Source organism: Dama dama, chromosome 25, assembly GCF_033118175.1.
Source record: "Dama dama isolate Ldn47 chromosome 25, ASM3311817v1, whole genome shotgun sequence".
Lineage (NCBI taxonomy): Eukaryota > Metazoa > Chordata > Mammalia > Artiodactyla > Cervidae > Dama > Dama dama.
This window is the reverse complement of record NC_083705.1, coordinates 76,454,455-76,472,079: the sequence shown is the minus strand read 5'-3', so window position 1 is coordinate 76,472,079 and position 17,625 is coordinate 76,454,455. Positions and strand designations below refer to the sequence as shown.

At 65.4% G+C, this 17,625-nt stretch overlaps 1 protein-coding gene across 2 annotated transcripts; it reads left to right on the top strand.

The window, feature by feature from the left end:
* Window positions 1-334: 334 nt before the first annotated feature.
* Window positions 335-16,725, top strand: NKD2 (NKD inhibitor of WNT signaling pathway 2). Of its 2 annotated transcripts, none has more exons than XM_061129730.1 (10): window positions 335-379; window positions 480-515; window positions 823-920; window positions 13,231-13,291; window positions 13,578-13,705; window positions 14,023-14,118; window positions 14,757-14,946; window positions 15,429-15,513; window positions 15,913-16,040; window positions 16,160-16,725. In XM_061129730.1, exons 1-10 carry the CDS (start codon window positions 355-357, stop codon window positions 16,708-16,710), a joined length of 1,398 nt encoding a protein of 465 aa, XP_060985713.1. In that variant the 5' UTR covers window positions 335-354; the 3' UTR covers window positions 16,711-16,725. The 2 variants fall into 2 exon arrangements, with proteins under 2 accessions (XP_060985713.1, XP_060985714.1); XM_061129731.1 differs by having other exon boundaries at window positions 342-379; window positions 14,757-14,904.
* Window positions 16,726-17,625: the final 900 nt, after the last annotated feature.

The window sequence follows — 17,625 nt, the reverse complement described above, 5'->3', positions numbered from 1 at the left end:
CCCGACCGGGGTCTCCTGGCGGGCGGCGCCGCCCCCACGCCCAGGGCTTGGCTCGAGACTCGCAAGGAGGCGGGCCGGAGGCCGGGCCCGTGCGCTGCGGGCGGCGGCCGCGGGGGGCGCTGCGGGGGCCGCGGTTAAAGCCGGGGCGCGGGCGCGCGCGCTCAGAGGGACCCGGGCCGCCGCCGCCGCCGCGCCGCGCCCCCACCCGCCCGCTCGCCCGGCTCCGCGCCCCGCGGCCGCCCCGACCCCGCGCACCGGGTCTCCGCGGCCCCCGCGGACGCCTGGACCCGCAGCGGATCACGGCCGGCGCCCGGGCGCGGCGCCGGGAGCGCGGGCGGGCGGGCGGGAGGCGACATGGGGAAAATCCAGTCCCGGCACGGTGAGTTGGGGGCCGGCAGGCGGGCGGGCGGGCGGCGGCTGACGGGCGCCGGCCACTCACTGTCCCTTCCCTCGCCCCGCGCCCTCCGGCCGCGCCGCAGCCGCTGCAGCCTTCAAGCGAAGAGAGAGCCCGGAAGGTGAGCGCGCGGGGCGGCGGCCTGGGGCGCGGGGGACCGAGCCCGGAGGGCGGCGCGCGTGCTGCCCCCCGAGGCCTCGGGTGGCGGGGGGGTGCCTCGGCGCGGCGCCCCCAGGAGCGCGCGGGCTCCTCGCCCACGCCCCAGACCCCTGTCCCAGCCTGGGGCCTGAGCCCCGCGCCCCAGGCTGCGCGGAGAGGGGCGGGCGCGCAGGGCGGCGAGCATCGCCAGGCGCACCGCCCGCGGGCTCACGGGCGTCTCCTTCTCTCCTCGGTGCCGCGTTCCCCCGCGTCCGCCCGCGGGCCCGCAGGGGACAGTATCGTGGTGTCTGCGTACATGGGCGGCCGCAGAGGCGCAGAGGAGGCGGAGCGGCGGGGCTGCGCGGAGCACGGAGCCAGGGACAAGCAGGTAGGCGTGGTGGGCCCGGCGGGCTCCTGGGGCCGCGAGCACCGGAGCTCAGCCCCTGACCGCGACCTGGGTTCCGGGGACAAAGAAGGCGGCGGCGCAGATGGCCGGCAGACGGACTGCGGCGGGGCCTGGAGAGCCCCTCCCGCTCCTGGCGGGGGCCTGTGGCCACAAGGCCTGCGTATCCCAGGCGGGAGGGGGGCGCGGGGCTCGACTTTCTTTACGATCCATGCGCTGCACAGCCGTGGTGGCGAGTTAAAGACCACCACGCTGCCTGTTTGCCGTGTCGGAGGGCCGCTGGGCTCACGGGAAAGCCAGGCTTCAGGGGGATGGCCGGGCCCCCCAGACTGAAGGTGCTGTTTTTAGCATCAAGGCCCCCACTCAGGACCCAGGCTCTTGCGAGTGGGCGTGGAGGGTGTCCATCCAGGCCTGGGGCGCCAGAGGGGCCTTGGGTGAACCAGACCCCACGCGTCTGCCAGGGTGGGTGATTCCGGGCACTGGTGTGGACTGGGTTCGGGTAGATGGCCAGGCCAGACGGCTGAGACCCCTTCCCCGCCAACCGCTCGCTCCCTAGCGGTCCCCGGAGTCCACTGCAGACAGAGCGCAACCGCTCAGGGGCATGGCCGCTCCCATTTTGGAAGGACGCTCTCTGGCCAGCTGCTAATGAGACGCTCAGAGGGTGTTTGTAAACGCTTGTGAGAAGGGGCAAGCCGTGCCCTAAGATCAGACCCACTCGAGTCGTGACTCCTGCTTTCTGGGAGTTAGGTTTGAATCCCACGCCTGTAAAGGCAGGAACTGCATTCGAGGATTTGCTGGGCATGTCACAGTGCGGCTGGAGGCTGTGTGCTCCTTGGGGCCAGGGGGCCAGCGCGGGGCCGCCCCTCCTCTGGGCTGATCTTCTGCCTGGGGAGGTGAGTGTTGATGACGGGGTGCTGTCTCCTGCCTGCTTGGTCCTCCTGCACGTGAGGAGTCAGAGGGGCCTGCAGGTGATGCAGAGCGGTCCCGGGCTTACGCCGCCTCTTCCTGGCGGCTGTCCACCTGGGGCCTTCTCCCGGGCATGGGCACCTCGGGCCTTGAAACAGGCAGGCGAGCCTCCGTCAGCCCAGGATGTGGACCACACAGCAGGTCCCAACACGCAGCCCGTGAGTGTTTCGGAGATCGAAAACGATGCTCCCGCTGTGTGGCTGTGAGGTGGTGGAGCCCGCTGTGCTGACCTCTGAGGCTCATGGGTTCCACGCTCCTGGGACGTGTTTGAAGGAGCAGTGTGCTGTGTGGCTCGGGTAGTTCTCTCATTGTTTTGTTCTCTGCTGTGGTCTGAATGTTGGCGTCACCCTGAAATTCAGCCTCACCTCCCTCCATGTGATACCTTGGGGAGGTGGTTAGGGCCCGGGGGCTGAGACCTTGTGGCAGATCAGCGCCCATGTGAGCCCCAGAGCGTTCGGTGTCCCGTCTACCATGCGGGGTTACAGGCAGCGGGCACCGTCTACGCAGTGGGAAGGGGCCCTCGCCAGATGCCGAGGGACTGGGGCCTCTGTCTCAGACGACCTGCGGCCTCGGTCTCAGACGTCCAGGCGCCTCGGTCCTGGACGTCCAGCCTTCAGGACTGTGATGAGTTTCTCTTGTTCGCTTGTTACTGGCCTGAGGTGTGTTGTTGTGGCGGCCAGCACGGACTGAGTCTGCTTTCATAACCCCGCGGTGCAGGGAGAGCGTGGAGCCAGAACAGCGGACGGTCCTTTATGTTTAGCACAGCTCATCATTCCCTGTCTCCTTCCGTCCTTCGCTTGTTTGGCTGTAGGGCTCTGAGCCCCCGGACCTGGAGTGTGGACCCCCGGCCCGGGAGCTCAGGCATCTTGCTGCCACACTGCTCCCCCCACCAAGCACCCCGCCCCTGGCTCCCCCGGAGCATGTCTGTCAGGGGACACTGGGGTGTCAGCTCTCCCTCTGTCTGTCTTCATCCCTGCCTCCCGGGGGAGGCCCCAAGGATGGCCTGCCTGAACGTGCCGTGCCCCCAGGACCTCTGACTGGGGCCGGTGCAGGGACACATCCCCTCCTGTCAAGGCCACCGTGTGCTTCCTTGCGGGTCAGTGCTGGTCACCGTGTGGCCACAAGAGCTGTGGCCAGTGACCCTGTGGGAATTCGGTGCACATCCCCCCACCTAACTCGCCCGCTCCCACCACCCCCACAAGATAAAGGGAATGAGGCTGACTTTGCCCATGAGTTAGTGAGCCCGGCTGGCTCCTGGTGCATGACCAGAATGTCTGGTAAACGTTATTTTCCCGGCAAGTGGATACCTGCTTCATGAGCTGGAAGGTCCTCCCTGTGAACCTGAGAAACGCTCTGTGTTGCTTCAAGGCCACGTGTCCCAGGGGGCCGGGGCGGCCGCGGGGTGTTGGTGGGGGTGACACAGAGGGTCCTGGGAAGGGCGGTCGTGGGGTGTCACAGGGGAGACAGCTCGTTGGGGGGCCTGCCGTGCATGGGCCTGAGGCCTCCCGGCCTGTCTTCCCAGCTTTGGAGGATGGGGCTGGGGCCCTTCCTCTCCTTCCCTTGGTTTGTCTAAAGTGATTTTAGCTGTTTTAAAACCGAGTGTGGTGCCCACGGGTGTCCCCTGGAGTGTTCCCAGAGCCTGAGGCGTAGTTCTGGTTCCTTCGGGAGCTTGGTGGGTGGTGGAGGCCTTAAGTCAGTGGCTTCCGGGACCCCGTGGCCCCTGACCCCATGGCCCCTGACCCCGCGGCCCCTGACTCCACGGCCCCCTCGCTTCTGGGGTGGGCAGGTCCGGTGCCGCCCAGAGGGAGGCCCCCAGCTGGAACCCGGTGCGGGGCCTGCAGTCAGCTCCGCCCTCCTGCCAGGGGTCCTCCCCAAGGAGGGCACCAAGGGGTGCAGGCCCCCTGGCTGCCGTGAGGGGCGTCCAGGCCCTCTTCCTGCGGCTCGTCCCGGGGAAGGACTCTGCACGTCGTCTGGGTGCCTGGACAGAGGGACCCCCGCAGCTGTGCTGAGGTTCCATGGGGAAACCTGGAGGGGGGGTGCGAGGTGAGAGTGGGGCTCCTGCGCTGGGGGTTCACCTGCCTCTCCCAGACCACGCGGCTGCTCTGGGACCAGGGCCGCTTCTGAGACGAGGTCATCGGTAACAGAGACGTTTTCCAAAGAATAAAGGCACGAGGTCAGCAGGTCCGTGAAAAGGTGCTGGACATCCTAGTCATCAGGACCGCAGCGAGGTGTCACCTCCACCTATCGGGACTGCTGTCACCAGAAGAACACAAGTAACAAGCGCTGGAGAGGATATGGAGAGAAGGGAACTCTCCTCCACTGTTGGAGGGGACGTAAAACGGTGCAGCCACTGTGCAGAACACTATGGAGACTCCTCAGAAATTAAAAACAAGTGCCAGGTGATCCAGCAGCCTCCCTCCTGAGTACATGTCCGAAGAAAGCAGAACTAACTCCAGGAGGTGATGTGCAGCCCCACGTTCCCTGCAGCATCATTTACAGTGGCCTTGACAGAGGCTGGCTGAAGCTCCAGGACTTTGGCCACCTGATGGGAAGAACTGACTCAGTGGAAAAGACTGACGCTGGGGAAGATTGAAGGCGGGAGGAGAAGGGAATGACAGAGGATGAGATGATTGGTTGGCATCACTGACTCAATGGGCATGAGTTTGAGCAAGCTCCAGGAGATGGTGAAGGACAGGGAAGCCTGTCGTGCTGCAGTCCCTGGGGTCACAAAGAGTCAGACACGACTTAATAACTGAACAACAACAAGACAGAGAAGCAACATCCTTTGATGGTGGATGAATGGAAAAGAAGATGCGGTGTATGTACAATGGAATATTACTCAGCCATAAAGAAAAAAATCTTGCCCAAAACATGGATGGACCTTGAGGTCATGGTGCTAAGTGAAGTAGGTCAGACAGAGAAAGACAAATGCTGTGTGACGGCTCACGTCTGAGGACTAGAAATATGTAAATATGTTTATAAGACAAGCTCCCCGCTGCAGAGAATGAACTGCAGGTTGTGGGAGGTGGGGGTGAGGGGGGGCAGAATGGGTAAAGGCTGCTGAAAGGTTTCAGCGAGGCAAGTACAGGTCTGCTCAGGACTCTCTTTATCTTTCACGGGTGGCTTCGCAAATGAATTGTTCTTGAGTCGATTTTGGTTCCTGTTTGTGAAGCGGGGAGGGGTCGCCGGTCTCTGCTCCGACCCCAGGGGTCTGGATGCAGCCACGGAGCCGGGTGCGGGTGTCGCCTCCCTGCGGGTGTTTCCAGAGGCAGCGGAGCCCGCATTGCTTCTCAGAGCAGCTCAGCCCTCGGGGTCCTGGGCTGCGAGCAAGTGTAAGCCTTTAGCGTCTCCAGCAGGCTTACCTCTGCTGGGGCCACTGGCATCACATGTGAACATGTGGAGCCTTCTCAGCTAAAAACACAGAACTGAAAATGCACGCGGAAAATGGAAGTTCCACTTTGGAACTGATCTTTTGAAATGGGAAACATGAGGCTTTAATACGAATGGAAGGGAATGAAAGCCCAGTGGTTTTTCCAGAGAAAGAGCTCAGATGGAAGGAAGATGAACCTGGGTCTGCATTTCAGACCCAGCGGCAGGAAACCTCTTCTGCCCAAGAGCGCTGGCGGGCACGATGGCTCCCGCACAGGGGCACGGGCGTCCTGTCGACACTCCGTGTGCTGTGACCTCGGCGGCCAGGGGGCGCAGACAGGAAGGAGGCGGCAGGCACCGGGAGGTGGATCCTGGAGAGCTTCCTTTCTCTGTGAAGCTCCTCCTTGTTGGCGCTGAAGATTGAGCCAGCAGCGGGCATGACTGGGAGAAAATGATGTCTGCAGATTTGTTGCAGAATGATTTAGTGTTAAATGAAAAACAGAGTTCCAGGACGCTGAAAATTGAAACCACCAAAGTTTTTTAGTTTTTGGGGGCATGTCTCGATTCTCTGTGGTAGAGATTGTGTGTGCATGCATGTATATGTGGGTGTGCATGCACACATATACATGTGTGTACATGCACATGTGTGTACATGCATCTATTGTGTTCATGCATGTATGTGTGCTCACGCACATGTATATAGTGTGTATGCATGTGTGCATGTGTGTCTGTGCATGTGTACATGCACATGTATGCATGTTTGTGCATGTTTATGTGTGTATGCATATGTAAACGTGTGCAGCTGCTGTGTTCATGCATATATGTATGTGTTCGCGCATACATGTATGTGTATACGTGCATTTGTATATGTGTTTTATACATATGCATGTATGTGAGTGTACATGAACGTGTACGTGTGTACATCATTGTTCAGTTGCTAAGTCACGCCTGACTCTGTGACCCCATGAGCTGTAGCGTGCCAGGGTCCCCTGTCCTTCACTATCTCCTGGAGTTTGCTCAAACTCATGTTCATGTGTGCACATGCATATGTATATAGGTTCATGCATGTGTATATGCATCTGTGCACACATATGCATGCATGTGTATGTTGTGTTTGTGAATATGTTGTGTTCACACACGTGTATATACATGCGTGTTCATGTGTACATGTATATACACATGTGTTTGTGTGTGTGCATGCATGTGTGTTTGTGCACATGTCTGTGTGTGTGTGTGCTTGTACCTAGGACTTTCCTGGTGGCTCAGACAGTAAAGAATCCACCTGCGATGCAGGAGACCTGGGTTTGATCCCTGGGTCAGGAAGATCCCCTGGAGGAAGGCATGGCAACCCACTCCAGTGTTCTTGCCTGGAGAATCCCGTGGACAGAGGAGCCTGGCGGGCTGCAGTCCATGGGGTTGCAATGAGTTGGACATGACTGAGCGACTGACACTTCTTTTCACACTATGTAGCTTCTCACTGACCCTGCATCTGTTATGTTTTCCCTGCACACACTTTACGGTGGAATTATTTCCCCTGCAGGTGCCCTTGGTAACCCCACCCCATAACTCGCCCACGACCGTGGGCTGTGGGCTGAGCTCCTATGCTCTGTGCTTTCAGGCGTCCCTGCCACACATGTGGAGCCCTTCTCCAACAAGCTTCACGAGTGGGTCCTTGGGGACCTCTCTGGGGTCAGGGTCTTTTTTGTGTGTGGTTGCCAAGAAAGAAATCCCCATAGACCAGGGCAAGTGGGCGTGTGATATTGTTGCTAAGTCGCTCAGTTGTGTCTGACTCTGCAACCCTATGTACCATAGCCTACCAGGCTCCTCTGTCCATGGGATCCTCTAGATAGGAGTCCTGGAGTGGGTTGCCATGCCCTCCTCCGGGGGAATCTTCCTGACCCAGGGATCAAATTCGCATCTCTTACGTTTCCTGCATTGGCAGGCAGGTTCTTGACCACTAATGCCAGATACAGTCTGTATTTTTTTTTTTACCAAAATGAGTGAAGTTGTGAGAAGCTGTGGTGGATAAGATGTCCTCACCCAGGACGTCAGTTATGGAGCATGCTGGCCCATGAGGTCTGTAGGTGTTTACTTTAGGAGACCCTTTGATCCTCAGAGAACTGAGTTTCTACGCATAAATTCCAAATCTGGTAATTAGGAAGTTTGGTTGAACGGCCCTCACCCAGGAGCCCTGCCGCACAGAGTCTCGGAACGCCCTTGGATCCTGGAGCTGTTGTGAGGGCTGTGGTTGGTGGGGACCCTGCACACCCCTCCCCGATGCTTCACCTGCCTTAACTTGCTCTTTAAAGTCAGAAGTTGACAGTCACAGCCACAGGCAGCCCCTCGGATGGAGCCCCTCTGTGCATGTGCTGGGATTATTAAGCCCCAAACCTGCCTTGTCCCCTCTAAGGCTCTTTAGCCACTGAAGCCGGGACCCCAGCTGCTAAGCTGCCTGGCCATTCCTGCAGCCCGTGGAGTCACCTCCATCTCTCTGGCGGTGTTTCCGAGATGTGTCCCCACCAGGCCTTCCGTCGGGGGTGTGGACAGGTCCGCCTCTGCCCTTGATCTCTCCCATTGAGGCCCCTGCCCCTCCCGCGCCCTGCCCTTCGCCTCCAGCCATCTGCCATCCCCTCTGCTGCCCCCGTGGCATCCCACTCTCCCCGCAGTGCCCCGTCCTTGCCTTCTCCTGCACGACCCAGTTCTTTCCAGTGCCTGGGGAGCCCAGGCCCCCCGCACGCACCCCATACCAGTCCTGCCCTGTCCAGTGTCCTGACAGCCTGAGTAGGAGCCCAGGGGCCTCCCTGGACCCCCACTTGGCCCAGGTCGCCCTTGCATGACACGCCACCCCCTTGTCCAGCCCCAGGCACTGCCCGGAAGTGACCTTGGTCCCCTGCAGCACGAGCCGGGTGGGCACTGCCCCGGGGTCCCCACCTCTGCCCACTCTACCTGTCCAGGGCTTGGTTTGTCACAGCCGGAGGTGAGGCCAGGCTCTGTCTCTGATCAGCAGGCCCCCATGGCCGACCGCCCAGGAGGCGGGGCTGGTGTGAGCCGGCTGGGGTGGAGGGCCCGCAGGGCAGCAGGGGGGGCGCACAGCCCGGCTCTCCATTGGGGACACTATGGGTTCTCATCACGGCTGCCCATCCTCGGATCCATTACAGGAAGCTGAGCCATCCTCTGGGGACCCCGAGTCTGGAAGGCGTGCCCTGGGAGCAGGAGGTCTGTCCTCACGTCCGTGCTGTGACCCTCGCGTGACCCGTGCTGCGGTCTCTCCCCACTCAGGCCAGAGGAGGGGCCTGGCTTCCACTGGGTTTCTGGCTGGTGTACTTCCTGTCTGTCCCCATTTGAGGGGGACGGCACCCCGTGAACGTGTGCATAGGCGGTCACTGCACCCCGTCCTCCTGGAGGGTCACCACACCCCATCCTCCTGGGGGGTCATCGCACCCCATCCTTGTGGGGGTCACTGCACCCCATCCTCATGGGGGTTTGCAGTACCCCATCCTCCGGGGTTCACTGCACCCCATCTTTTTTTGGGAGTCACCACACCCCGTCCTCGTAGGGGGTTGCCGCACCCCGTCCTCCTGGGGGATCACCACACCCCATCCGCGTGGGGGTCACCGCACCCCGTCCTCCTGGAAGGTCGCCGCACCCCATCCATGTACTGTTGGAAAGGGGTGGAGGCGGTGGTCAGCGGCCGGCCCAAACTCTCGACTGGCTGGCAGCTCCTGGACGTGCGGGGCTGCTCCCCGTCCCAGAGCCCGCGACCGTCACCTTATTGGAAAGGGATCTCTGCAGACGTGGCTGAGTGACGGGCCTAGAGACAAGGGGTGGTCCTGGGGCCCTGACTGCTGCTCCCGTCTCTGTAAGAAGGGGTCCAGCCTTGGACAGAAGACGCACACCCAGAGGCTGAGCGGCCACAGAGCCGAGGCTGGGGATGCAGACACGAGCCCAGGGTCCCCAGGGCCCCCAGAGCCAGAGAGGCAGGAAGGGTCCTGCCCCCGGAGCCTGGGGGCTCCCCTCCAGGCCGTGAGTCCTAACTGTGGCCTCAGAACTGGGAGACGGCACGTCTTCAGGTGTGAGCTGCCTGGCTGGGGACCACTTGTTACGGGGGACACAGATGCACTGTCCCTCAGGCCCTGGGGCCTGGGGGGCCTCCTCTCTGTTGAAGCCCAGATCCGCACGCTCAGCTCCCAGGGACAGAGCAGGTACCAGCCTGGGTCTGTGAACAGCACAGGTTTAAGAGGAGACCTGAATCCAGGCTGCCGTCAGGAGGGGCCTTGAGTCCTGGCAGCATTGGGGGGGGTGCTTGGAATATGAGGGGCACCCCCAGGCTTGCCGCAGACGCGCTCCACGCCGGGACCCGGGGCAGGTTTTCTAGGCAGGCCCTTTATCGGGGCGATGACGAAGCAGGTTTGTAAAGGCTGGCTTCCCATGCGCTCTGCCACCTCACGGACGCACTGTCTCCCTCAGGGATCGTTCAGGGACTTGGGAGCTGGAGGCCCTCTACCCCAGCAAGAGTGGGGCTTCCTAGGGACGTGTCTGCTCTTGAAGCCCGGGAGCGTTTCCTAAGATCACAGAGGCACTCAGTCTTGAAGAAATGCGTGAATTTGGACGCTGGAAAAGTGCATGAATTCAGGGGGTGGTCGGCTGCATCACTGAAGCTTCCTCCTTCCCACTCATGCAGACCGCCCCGCGTCGATGTGGCCAACGGGCGCATGTGTCCTGCCCCTCGGCCTGGCTGTGTGTCCCCCCAGCCTGCCCGCAGGGTGGACGGCCCAGCGTCCCTGGCTCTGGTGGACGGAAGGGGACCCTGGCTGAGGGAAAGTGTGGCTGGGCCTCCTGGCCTCTCGGGAGGCGGGGGTCCAAGCTTTTCCGTGAACGCCCCCGACAGCTCCATGCCCATAGCCCCCACCTAGGCAGCAGGAGCCCGCAGCAATGGCCAAGGCTGCCTGACGGTGATGAAGAGGGACGACCCGGAGGAGAAAGCGTGGGACGACCTGGAGGAGAAAGTGTCCGGTGCGAGGGCCTCAGCCCGTCCCTGGCAGCCCAGAACACTGGGCTGAAGGAGGGCCCCCTCAGATGCTGGAGAAGGGGGGCACGATCTCCCCCTGCTGGGGGCCCCCGGGGTTGGCAGGAGGCCAGGCCCAGGTCTGAGCACAGCTGGGTGGTGGGCTGGGTCACCCGCAGGCCCCTGCTGGCGGGCAGAGGAGCCCCAGATGCCACGGGGACACAGCCGCATCCCTGAGCAGAGTCGGAGGCGGTTGGTGCCAAGGACCGTCCAGGCAGGGGCAGGATGGGGGTTGGGAAGGCGGGGCTGGAGAGTTTGTAGGCGGAAGCTGGGGCTCCCTTGAGGAGCGGGGGAGGGCATGAGGCGGGAATTTGCTGCTGGGGAGGGTCTGCAGCTGGGGACTCCACCTGGGGACAGAGGCCAACACAGGTGGGCCTCCCAGGAGCGGTGGGGCCTGGGCAGTGCCCGTGCGTGCATGGGGATGTCATCCATTCGCCTCCAGTCTTGCTGGACGGTCTGGGTTTTCCAGCCACATGGGAGGCTGCTGGCAGGGGTGGCCGTCTGTCTGGCTGGGAGCCCTGCGCTGCGTGTCCTACGTTACAGTCTAAGTTCTTGGCCCTTCTGTTGAGCTGCAGCAGCGCAGATGAGAGGGCATCTTTATGTAATGAGGATGGATGGGACGGAAGTCACCAGTCACAGGGCTGGGACGGAAGTCACCAGTCACAGGGCCAAGCGTGGCTGCGCTTCTCCCACGCCTCCTCGCCCTCTTGTCTGATGGTTCTGCATCACAGAGACCGCTGATGACGCGTTGGATCTTAAACTGGCCTGTCCTCCCGTCAGGCTGTGCGTGGAGGGATGTTCCGAGTGTCCCAAACTCCCAGCCCTGTTAGGGAAGGCGGGCACCGTCTGGGTAGGCGGGCACCGTCTGGGAGGCAGGCACCGTCTGGGGAGGTGGGCAAGTCCGTTGCTGACCAGAGCCAGCTTGGTTGTATCCTTCGTGAGTCTGTGATTGTAGCGTTGGGAGTGTCTCAGGGTCCCGCCAAGGCTCACGCAGACCCTGTCCTGACCCCTCCCCAGCCCAAAGCATGTATTAATATCTTGTCTGTAACTGGCACTGCCTGCCAAAAATAAGTGCTCAGATTATTTTAAAACAAAAAGATGGAAGGAATTATTGAACTTTCAACTCTTCTAAGCTCAAGTGTAGAGGCCACAGGTGGGCTTTGCTTTTCTTTGAGCGCTCGGGTGAGCCAGGCAAGCAGTGAGGAAATTCTCGGGTCCCCCACCCCGTGGCTCTGGGGGCCGAGTCCTCAAGGCCAGCCCCTCCACCAGCCCTGGGGCTCCAGCAGGTCCCCAGAGGTGGGTCTCGGGGCCTCGGCCGTTTCCCCCCGAGACTGCCTCTTTTAAAGAAAGGCTGCGCCCAGCCCAGTCTCAGATCCTTAGATCCCGGGGAAGTGCTTCCTGCAGCTCTTCTCATCTCTGTGATTTAAGGAGGTGAATACAGGGGGCTCTGCCCCGGGCAGGGTCGTCAGGAGTCACACAGGATCTGAGCCTCCGGTCACCAGCCCAACGGGGAGGCTGGCTGGGCGCCTGGCTGGGGGACGTGGTGGAGAGGGGGCCATCCACGCCGGGGGGCAGAGTCCTCACCAGGCACGTGCTGCCCGTGCCTGAGCCCTTGGGCCTGTCCGTCCGTGTTCTGGCCCCGCAGCACTTGGCAGGGACTGCAGGGCCCACAGCCTCGCCGGACGATGGCTGGCCCTGGCCGCCCCCTGTGATGCGGTCCCTGTGGCCAGCTGACCTGCCGGCCTCTGGCCAGGCACTGCGCCTGCTCCCCACAGACACCCGGAACCTCCGCTTCACAGCTCGCTTTGATTTTATGGAAAAAATTTAACTGCAAGCCAGGGTCTTATGATTGGAATTTATCTCGGCATCCACTGGGTAGAGCGCTCAGGTTGGACTCCGTTCGGCTGGAGGGGCCCTTGTGCTGGTGTGTGGGGCAACCGCGGGGCCTCCACACTGGGCCAGCAGGCACATCCTGGGCGGTGGGCTGCGTGGCGGAGGCGGCAGCGTCTATCACAGCAAGCTCATGCACACCACCCGCCTGGCCTCCCGAGAAAGCTGTGAAAGTCACCTGGTTCTAAGTGGCATGACGGGGGAGTGGTTAGGGCCAGGGCCTCCAAGAGGAGGATGCCGGGGGTGCCCGGGGGCCCAGGAGACAAACGGGCAGGGTCCCCTCCGCCCTGGGCCCAGCCCTAGTCACTTTGCGTCTGTTCTGACCCCGGGGTTGGCTCTGCCGGCCCCAGGGACTCAGTTTCTGTGATTTCCTGGCTCGGCAGAAGCTTGCTCCCGTTTTCCCGTAATTGGCCTCAGGATCGGCCGTGGGGGCCAGAGCCGGCGGGGGCGGGGCGGGGGGGCGTCTTCTATCTGCGCCCTAGGCCTGGTCCCCCTGAAGGAGGCGCCCTCGGCCTGGGACCCCTGAAGGACGTGCCCCCCAGTCCCGGTCCCTTGGTTCCTGGGCCTTGCGGGGGTGCTCCCCGGCTCTTGTCCAGCTGAGGTAGGAGGTGCCATGTGCCGGCCGGTGAGCGGACGGATGGCAGGTGTGCTTGGCCGTTCACGGCCGGGCTTCTGGTCTGTGCCCGCCTCGCTCAGCAGAGGCTAGGTGGGAGCCTTGTTCTCGCCGCCCCGCGCCCTCGGGCGAAGCTGTGTCCTCGGGGGTGGTGGGGGGGGACGCAGGTTGCACTGAGAACCACTGGGCCCCGCGTCTCATCCCGGAGGCGGTTCTGACGGAGCCAGCCACGCCCAGGGATGGGCGCATGTCACATTCAGAACCCGAGGCTGAGTGAGCGTGGACGGGCTGCTGTTCCCGCAGCAGGAGCGTGACGCCCAGGAGGCAGGTCTGGCGCCCGCCCCCGAACTCGGGCGGGGCGTCCATGGTCTGCGCTGTCTGTCCTCCTGCAGGAGCTGCCGGGCGGGGACCCCAGGGAAGGGCCTTTCCGCGATGACCAGTGTCCCTTCGAGGGTGAGTCCCGCTCCCCAGCCCTGGACATCCTGAACCACCCTCACCCCGCGCCCCTCCACTTACCTCCCAGACCCCGGCCAGCCTAGGTTTGAAGCTGCCGCAGCTAGACGGTGGAACACCCCAGGCTGGGATCACCCCGAGGGCCGCCCTGGCCTCCCTCCCAGGCCACCTGATGCCTTGTGCCTGGATTCTCGGCTCAGACCCTTCTGAGAGGGTCACGGGCTGGGAGCCACCCACCACCTCCCCCTGGGCCGGACGCCGGGCCCACCCCCTTGCCCCCCCGCAGTGGTGCTGCCTCCTGAGAAGGCCGAGGCCCGCGAGGGGCCAGGACAGCTCTTCTGCGTGGATGATGGAGAGAGAGCGGCTGGCCGCGAGGGCGCCCGCGGGCTGGGCAAGCGGCGCCTGAACGTGGACGTAGGTCTTTGTCCCCCTCCTGCGGATGCCCTGACGCGGGGTCCCCGTGGCTCCCGGGGCGGCAGGCTCTGCTGGGTAGAGGGGTCCCCACACACCTGGCCAGAGCTGGCTGCTGTGGCCCTACGTAACCTGTGGGACTTTACCGGGCTTCAGTGCCAGAGCCGTGGGAATGACCCAGAAGCCAGGTCATGCACGGACCGTCCCATCTCCCTGCCCGGCCAGGAGGGGCGGGGACTGGTCCCCGCAGGACGGGGCAGGGTTGGGGGCCCGGCACGTGGGTGAGGACGACCCTGCGCCTGTCCCCCCGCACCCCACAGGCAGTCCAGTGTGACGTGTCAGTGGAGGAGGACAATCACCAGGAGTGGACGTTCACGCTCTATGGCTTCGACAACAGTGGGAAGGCCACCAGAGAGGTGACGAGGCCTGGGTCCCACCCTGGGGACACGGCTGGGCCCTCCAGGAGGGAGGAGAGGCAGGGAGCTTTCCTGGGTCAGGCTGTGGGGAGGGGCCACTGCAGGACAGGACCCAGGTCACCGGCAGGGCTGGCTGGAGCCTCGTCCATTCCCCTGGGCCCGGCCACTGTCTGTGCCGTTCCTGGTGGAGCCCAGCCAGCCCTGGCCATCTCTGCCCTGGCCAGCAGTCCCTCAGCAGGGCAGTGAGGGTCCGTGGAGCCCAGCACGCCCATCTCTGCCCTGGCCAGCAGCCCCTCAGCAGGGCAGTGAGGGTCCCAGGGGTGCCCCCGGCATATCGTCCCTGCTGCCTTTGTGTCCAGGAGGGCAGAGGGCCCCTCAGAAGGAAGCAGATGTGGAGGATGGCTGAGACAGCGTGTCTGAGTTAAAAGCAACTTTGATCATTTATCTGCTCGCTAAGCCCTTTGAACTCAGACGCAGTTTGAACTTGAAAAGCTCAGAGAGACGTGGTGGTTCCAGCAGGGCTGCCGGCTCTGGCCGCTTGGTGCCTCTGTGGGGCAGGGGAAAGGAGTGGGGGCGGCGGGCAGTGTGGGCTGGGACCCCAGTCCGCCTGCGCCCCGACGTCTGCCCCCACCCCCCAGGACATGTCTAGCCTGATGCACACCATCTATGAAGTCGTTGACGCTTCAGTCCACCACTGCTCGGGCAGCAGCAAGACTCTCCGTGTGAAGCTGACCGTCAGCCCCGAGCCGTCCAGCAAGAGGAAGGACGGGCCCCCTGCTGCCCAGGGTGAGGGCCTGGGCTTCCGGGCCCCAGCGGCTCCCCGCTCAGGTGCTCCGGAGGCCCTGCCCTGCGTGTGGTCCCTGCCTCCTGCACCCCCCGCCCCATGCTGCCTCTCCCCTGAGCGCCTGCTCACCGTGCGGGGTGGGGGTGGTGTTAACTGTGACCCCCGCGCAGTGTCCCCCTCACGGCAGAGGGCTCTGTGGCGTCCTGAACACGGAGAGCCAGGCGAGGGCTGGAGCCTGTTCCGTGAAGGACTGGGTGTGCGGGGGCTTCAGTGAGCGAGTGAGGAGCGAGAATGAATGCGTGCAAGAATGGAGGTGAATGCATGAGTGGGGAGTGACGAATGAATGAGGGCGTGACTGAACGTGTGGATGAATGAATGAGTGATGAATGAATGACCGGACAAATGCATGAGTGAACGAAGGCATGAATGAATGAGTGAACATGCAGGGCTGGTGAGGACGTGAGCAGAGTGAGTGAATGAACGGGTGGCTGGGTAAGTGAAGGCTGCCTGTGTCCCCTGCTTTCAGACCGCGAGCCCAGTCGCTGCAGGACGGAGGCGGAGCTCAGTGAGGACCCCAGGGTGGCTGACAGGAGGCTATCCGCACATGTCCGGTGAGGGCCTGGGGTCCAGCTCGGCTCCCTCAGACAGGAGCAGCCTGGCCACACCCCTGCTTCCCACAGGCCTCAAGGGCTGTTCCCTCGGGGTGGCCCTGGGCACTGCCTGCCCCCGTGTGGGAGCTGGGCAGGCCCAGTGTTGTCTGAGAGGCCGTGGGGCTTCACAGGCAGTTGGGGGGTGGTCTGCGGACCCTCAGCCTGCTCACTCCCGGGCCCTGTTGTTCCACCCGCTAGGGGCAGCGGCCGCGGAGCCCTCACCAGCTCCTGGGTGACGGCGGTGGTGGAGGTCGCTGGGTGGCTCCAGGGTCCTGGGGCCCCATGGGCCCTGCTTGTCCCTAACCTTGCGGGTTCAGAGTGCCCAAGATCAGAGCTATACCCTCCCCCTGCTCCTCGCAGGAGGCCCAACGCCGACCCCCACCCCTGCTCGGAGCGGGGTCCCTACTGCGTGGACGAAAACACGGAGCGGAGGAACCACTACCTGGACCTGGCCGGAATCGAGAACTACGCGTCCAAGTTCGGGCCAGGTGAGTCCCGGGGACCCGGCCCCCAGGCGCCAGGCCTAGGGGTCGCGGGTCCTGGCAGCAGCGGGTCCAGTGGGACAGAGCCGGCCCCTCGGAGGCCCTCACGGCTGCTGTGTCTGCAGGGTCCCCCCCGACGCAAGTCCGGCCGGAGCCCCCCACCAGGGCCTCACACCCACAGGGCCGGTCCCGCTCACAGGAGTCAGACGTGCACGCCGCCCACCATCGCCGCTGCCCGGGGCTGGCCGAGCTCGCCCTGCCGGCCCCTGAGCTGCTGCCCCGGGCCCTGGACCTGCCGCCCCGGCCAAAGGGCCCCGAGCGGCCGTTCCTGAGGTCCCCCCAGGGCTCGGGCCGGCCCCCCGGCGTGCCCAGCGGGCTCAGGCCCGGGCGGTCCTTCAGCTTCCACCCGCCCGCCCCACTGCCGCAGGCACCCCCGGAGGCCCACCCCCTCCCGCAGCCGCCGCCCCCGCCCTACGGCCACCGGCGGTGCCGGCAGCGGGCGCGGGAGGGCCACTCGCCGCTGAAGGCCGCGCCGGGCCCGCCGGCGGCGCTGGAGCAGGAGCTGCCGCCCGCGCTCCTGGGCGAGGCCTTCGCGGGGCCGGCGGTGCAGCGGCACGAGCACCACCACCACCACGAGCACCACCACCACCATCACCACCACCACCACCCTGCCTAGCGCCCGGCCCCGCCCTCCCCGCGGCCGGCCCCGCCCCACCGGCGGCCCCGCCCTCCCCGCGGCCGGCCCCGCCCCACCGGCGGCCCCGCCCTCCCCGCGGCCGGCCCCGCCCCACCGGCGGCCCCGCCCTCCCCGCGGCCGGCCCCGCCCCCACCGGCGGCCCCGCCCTCCCCGCGGCCGGCCCCGCCCCCACCGGCGGCCCCGCCCTCCCCGCGGCCGGCCCCGCCCCCACCGGCGGCCCCGCCCTCCCCGCGGCCGGCCCCGCCCCACCGGCGGCCCCGCCCTCCCCGCCGCCGGCCCCGCCCCACCGGCGGCCCCGCCCTCCCCGCCGCCGGCCCCGCCCCACCGGCGGCCCCGCCCTCCCCGCGGCCGGCCCCGCCCCCACCGGCGGCCCCGCCCTCCCCGCGGCCGGCCCCGCCCCCACCGGCGGCCCCGCCCGCCCCGCCCCACCGGCGGCCCCGCCCTCCCCGCGGCCGGCCCCGCCCCCACCGGCGGCCCCGCCCTCCCCGCGGCCGGCCCCGCCCCCACCGGCGGCCCCGCCCTCCCCGCGGCCGGCCCCGCCCCCACCGGCGGCCCCGCCCTCCCCGCGGCCGGCCCCGCCCCACCGGCGGCCCCGCCCTCCCCGCGGCCGGCCCCGCCCCACCGGCGGCCCCGCCCTCCCCGCGGCCGGCCCCGCCCCCACCGGCGGCCCCGCCCTCCCCGCGGCCGGCCCCGCCCCCACCGGCGGCCCCGCCCTCCCCGCGGCCGGCCCCGCCCCCACCGGCGGCCCCGCCCTCCCCGCGGCCGGCCCCGCCCCACCGGCGGCCCCGCCCTCCCCGCCGCCGGCCCCGCCCCACCGGCGGCCCCGCCCTCCCCGCCGCCGGCCCCGCCCCACCGGCGGCCCCGCCCTCCCCGCGGCCGGCCCCGCCCCCACCG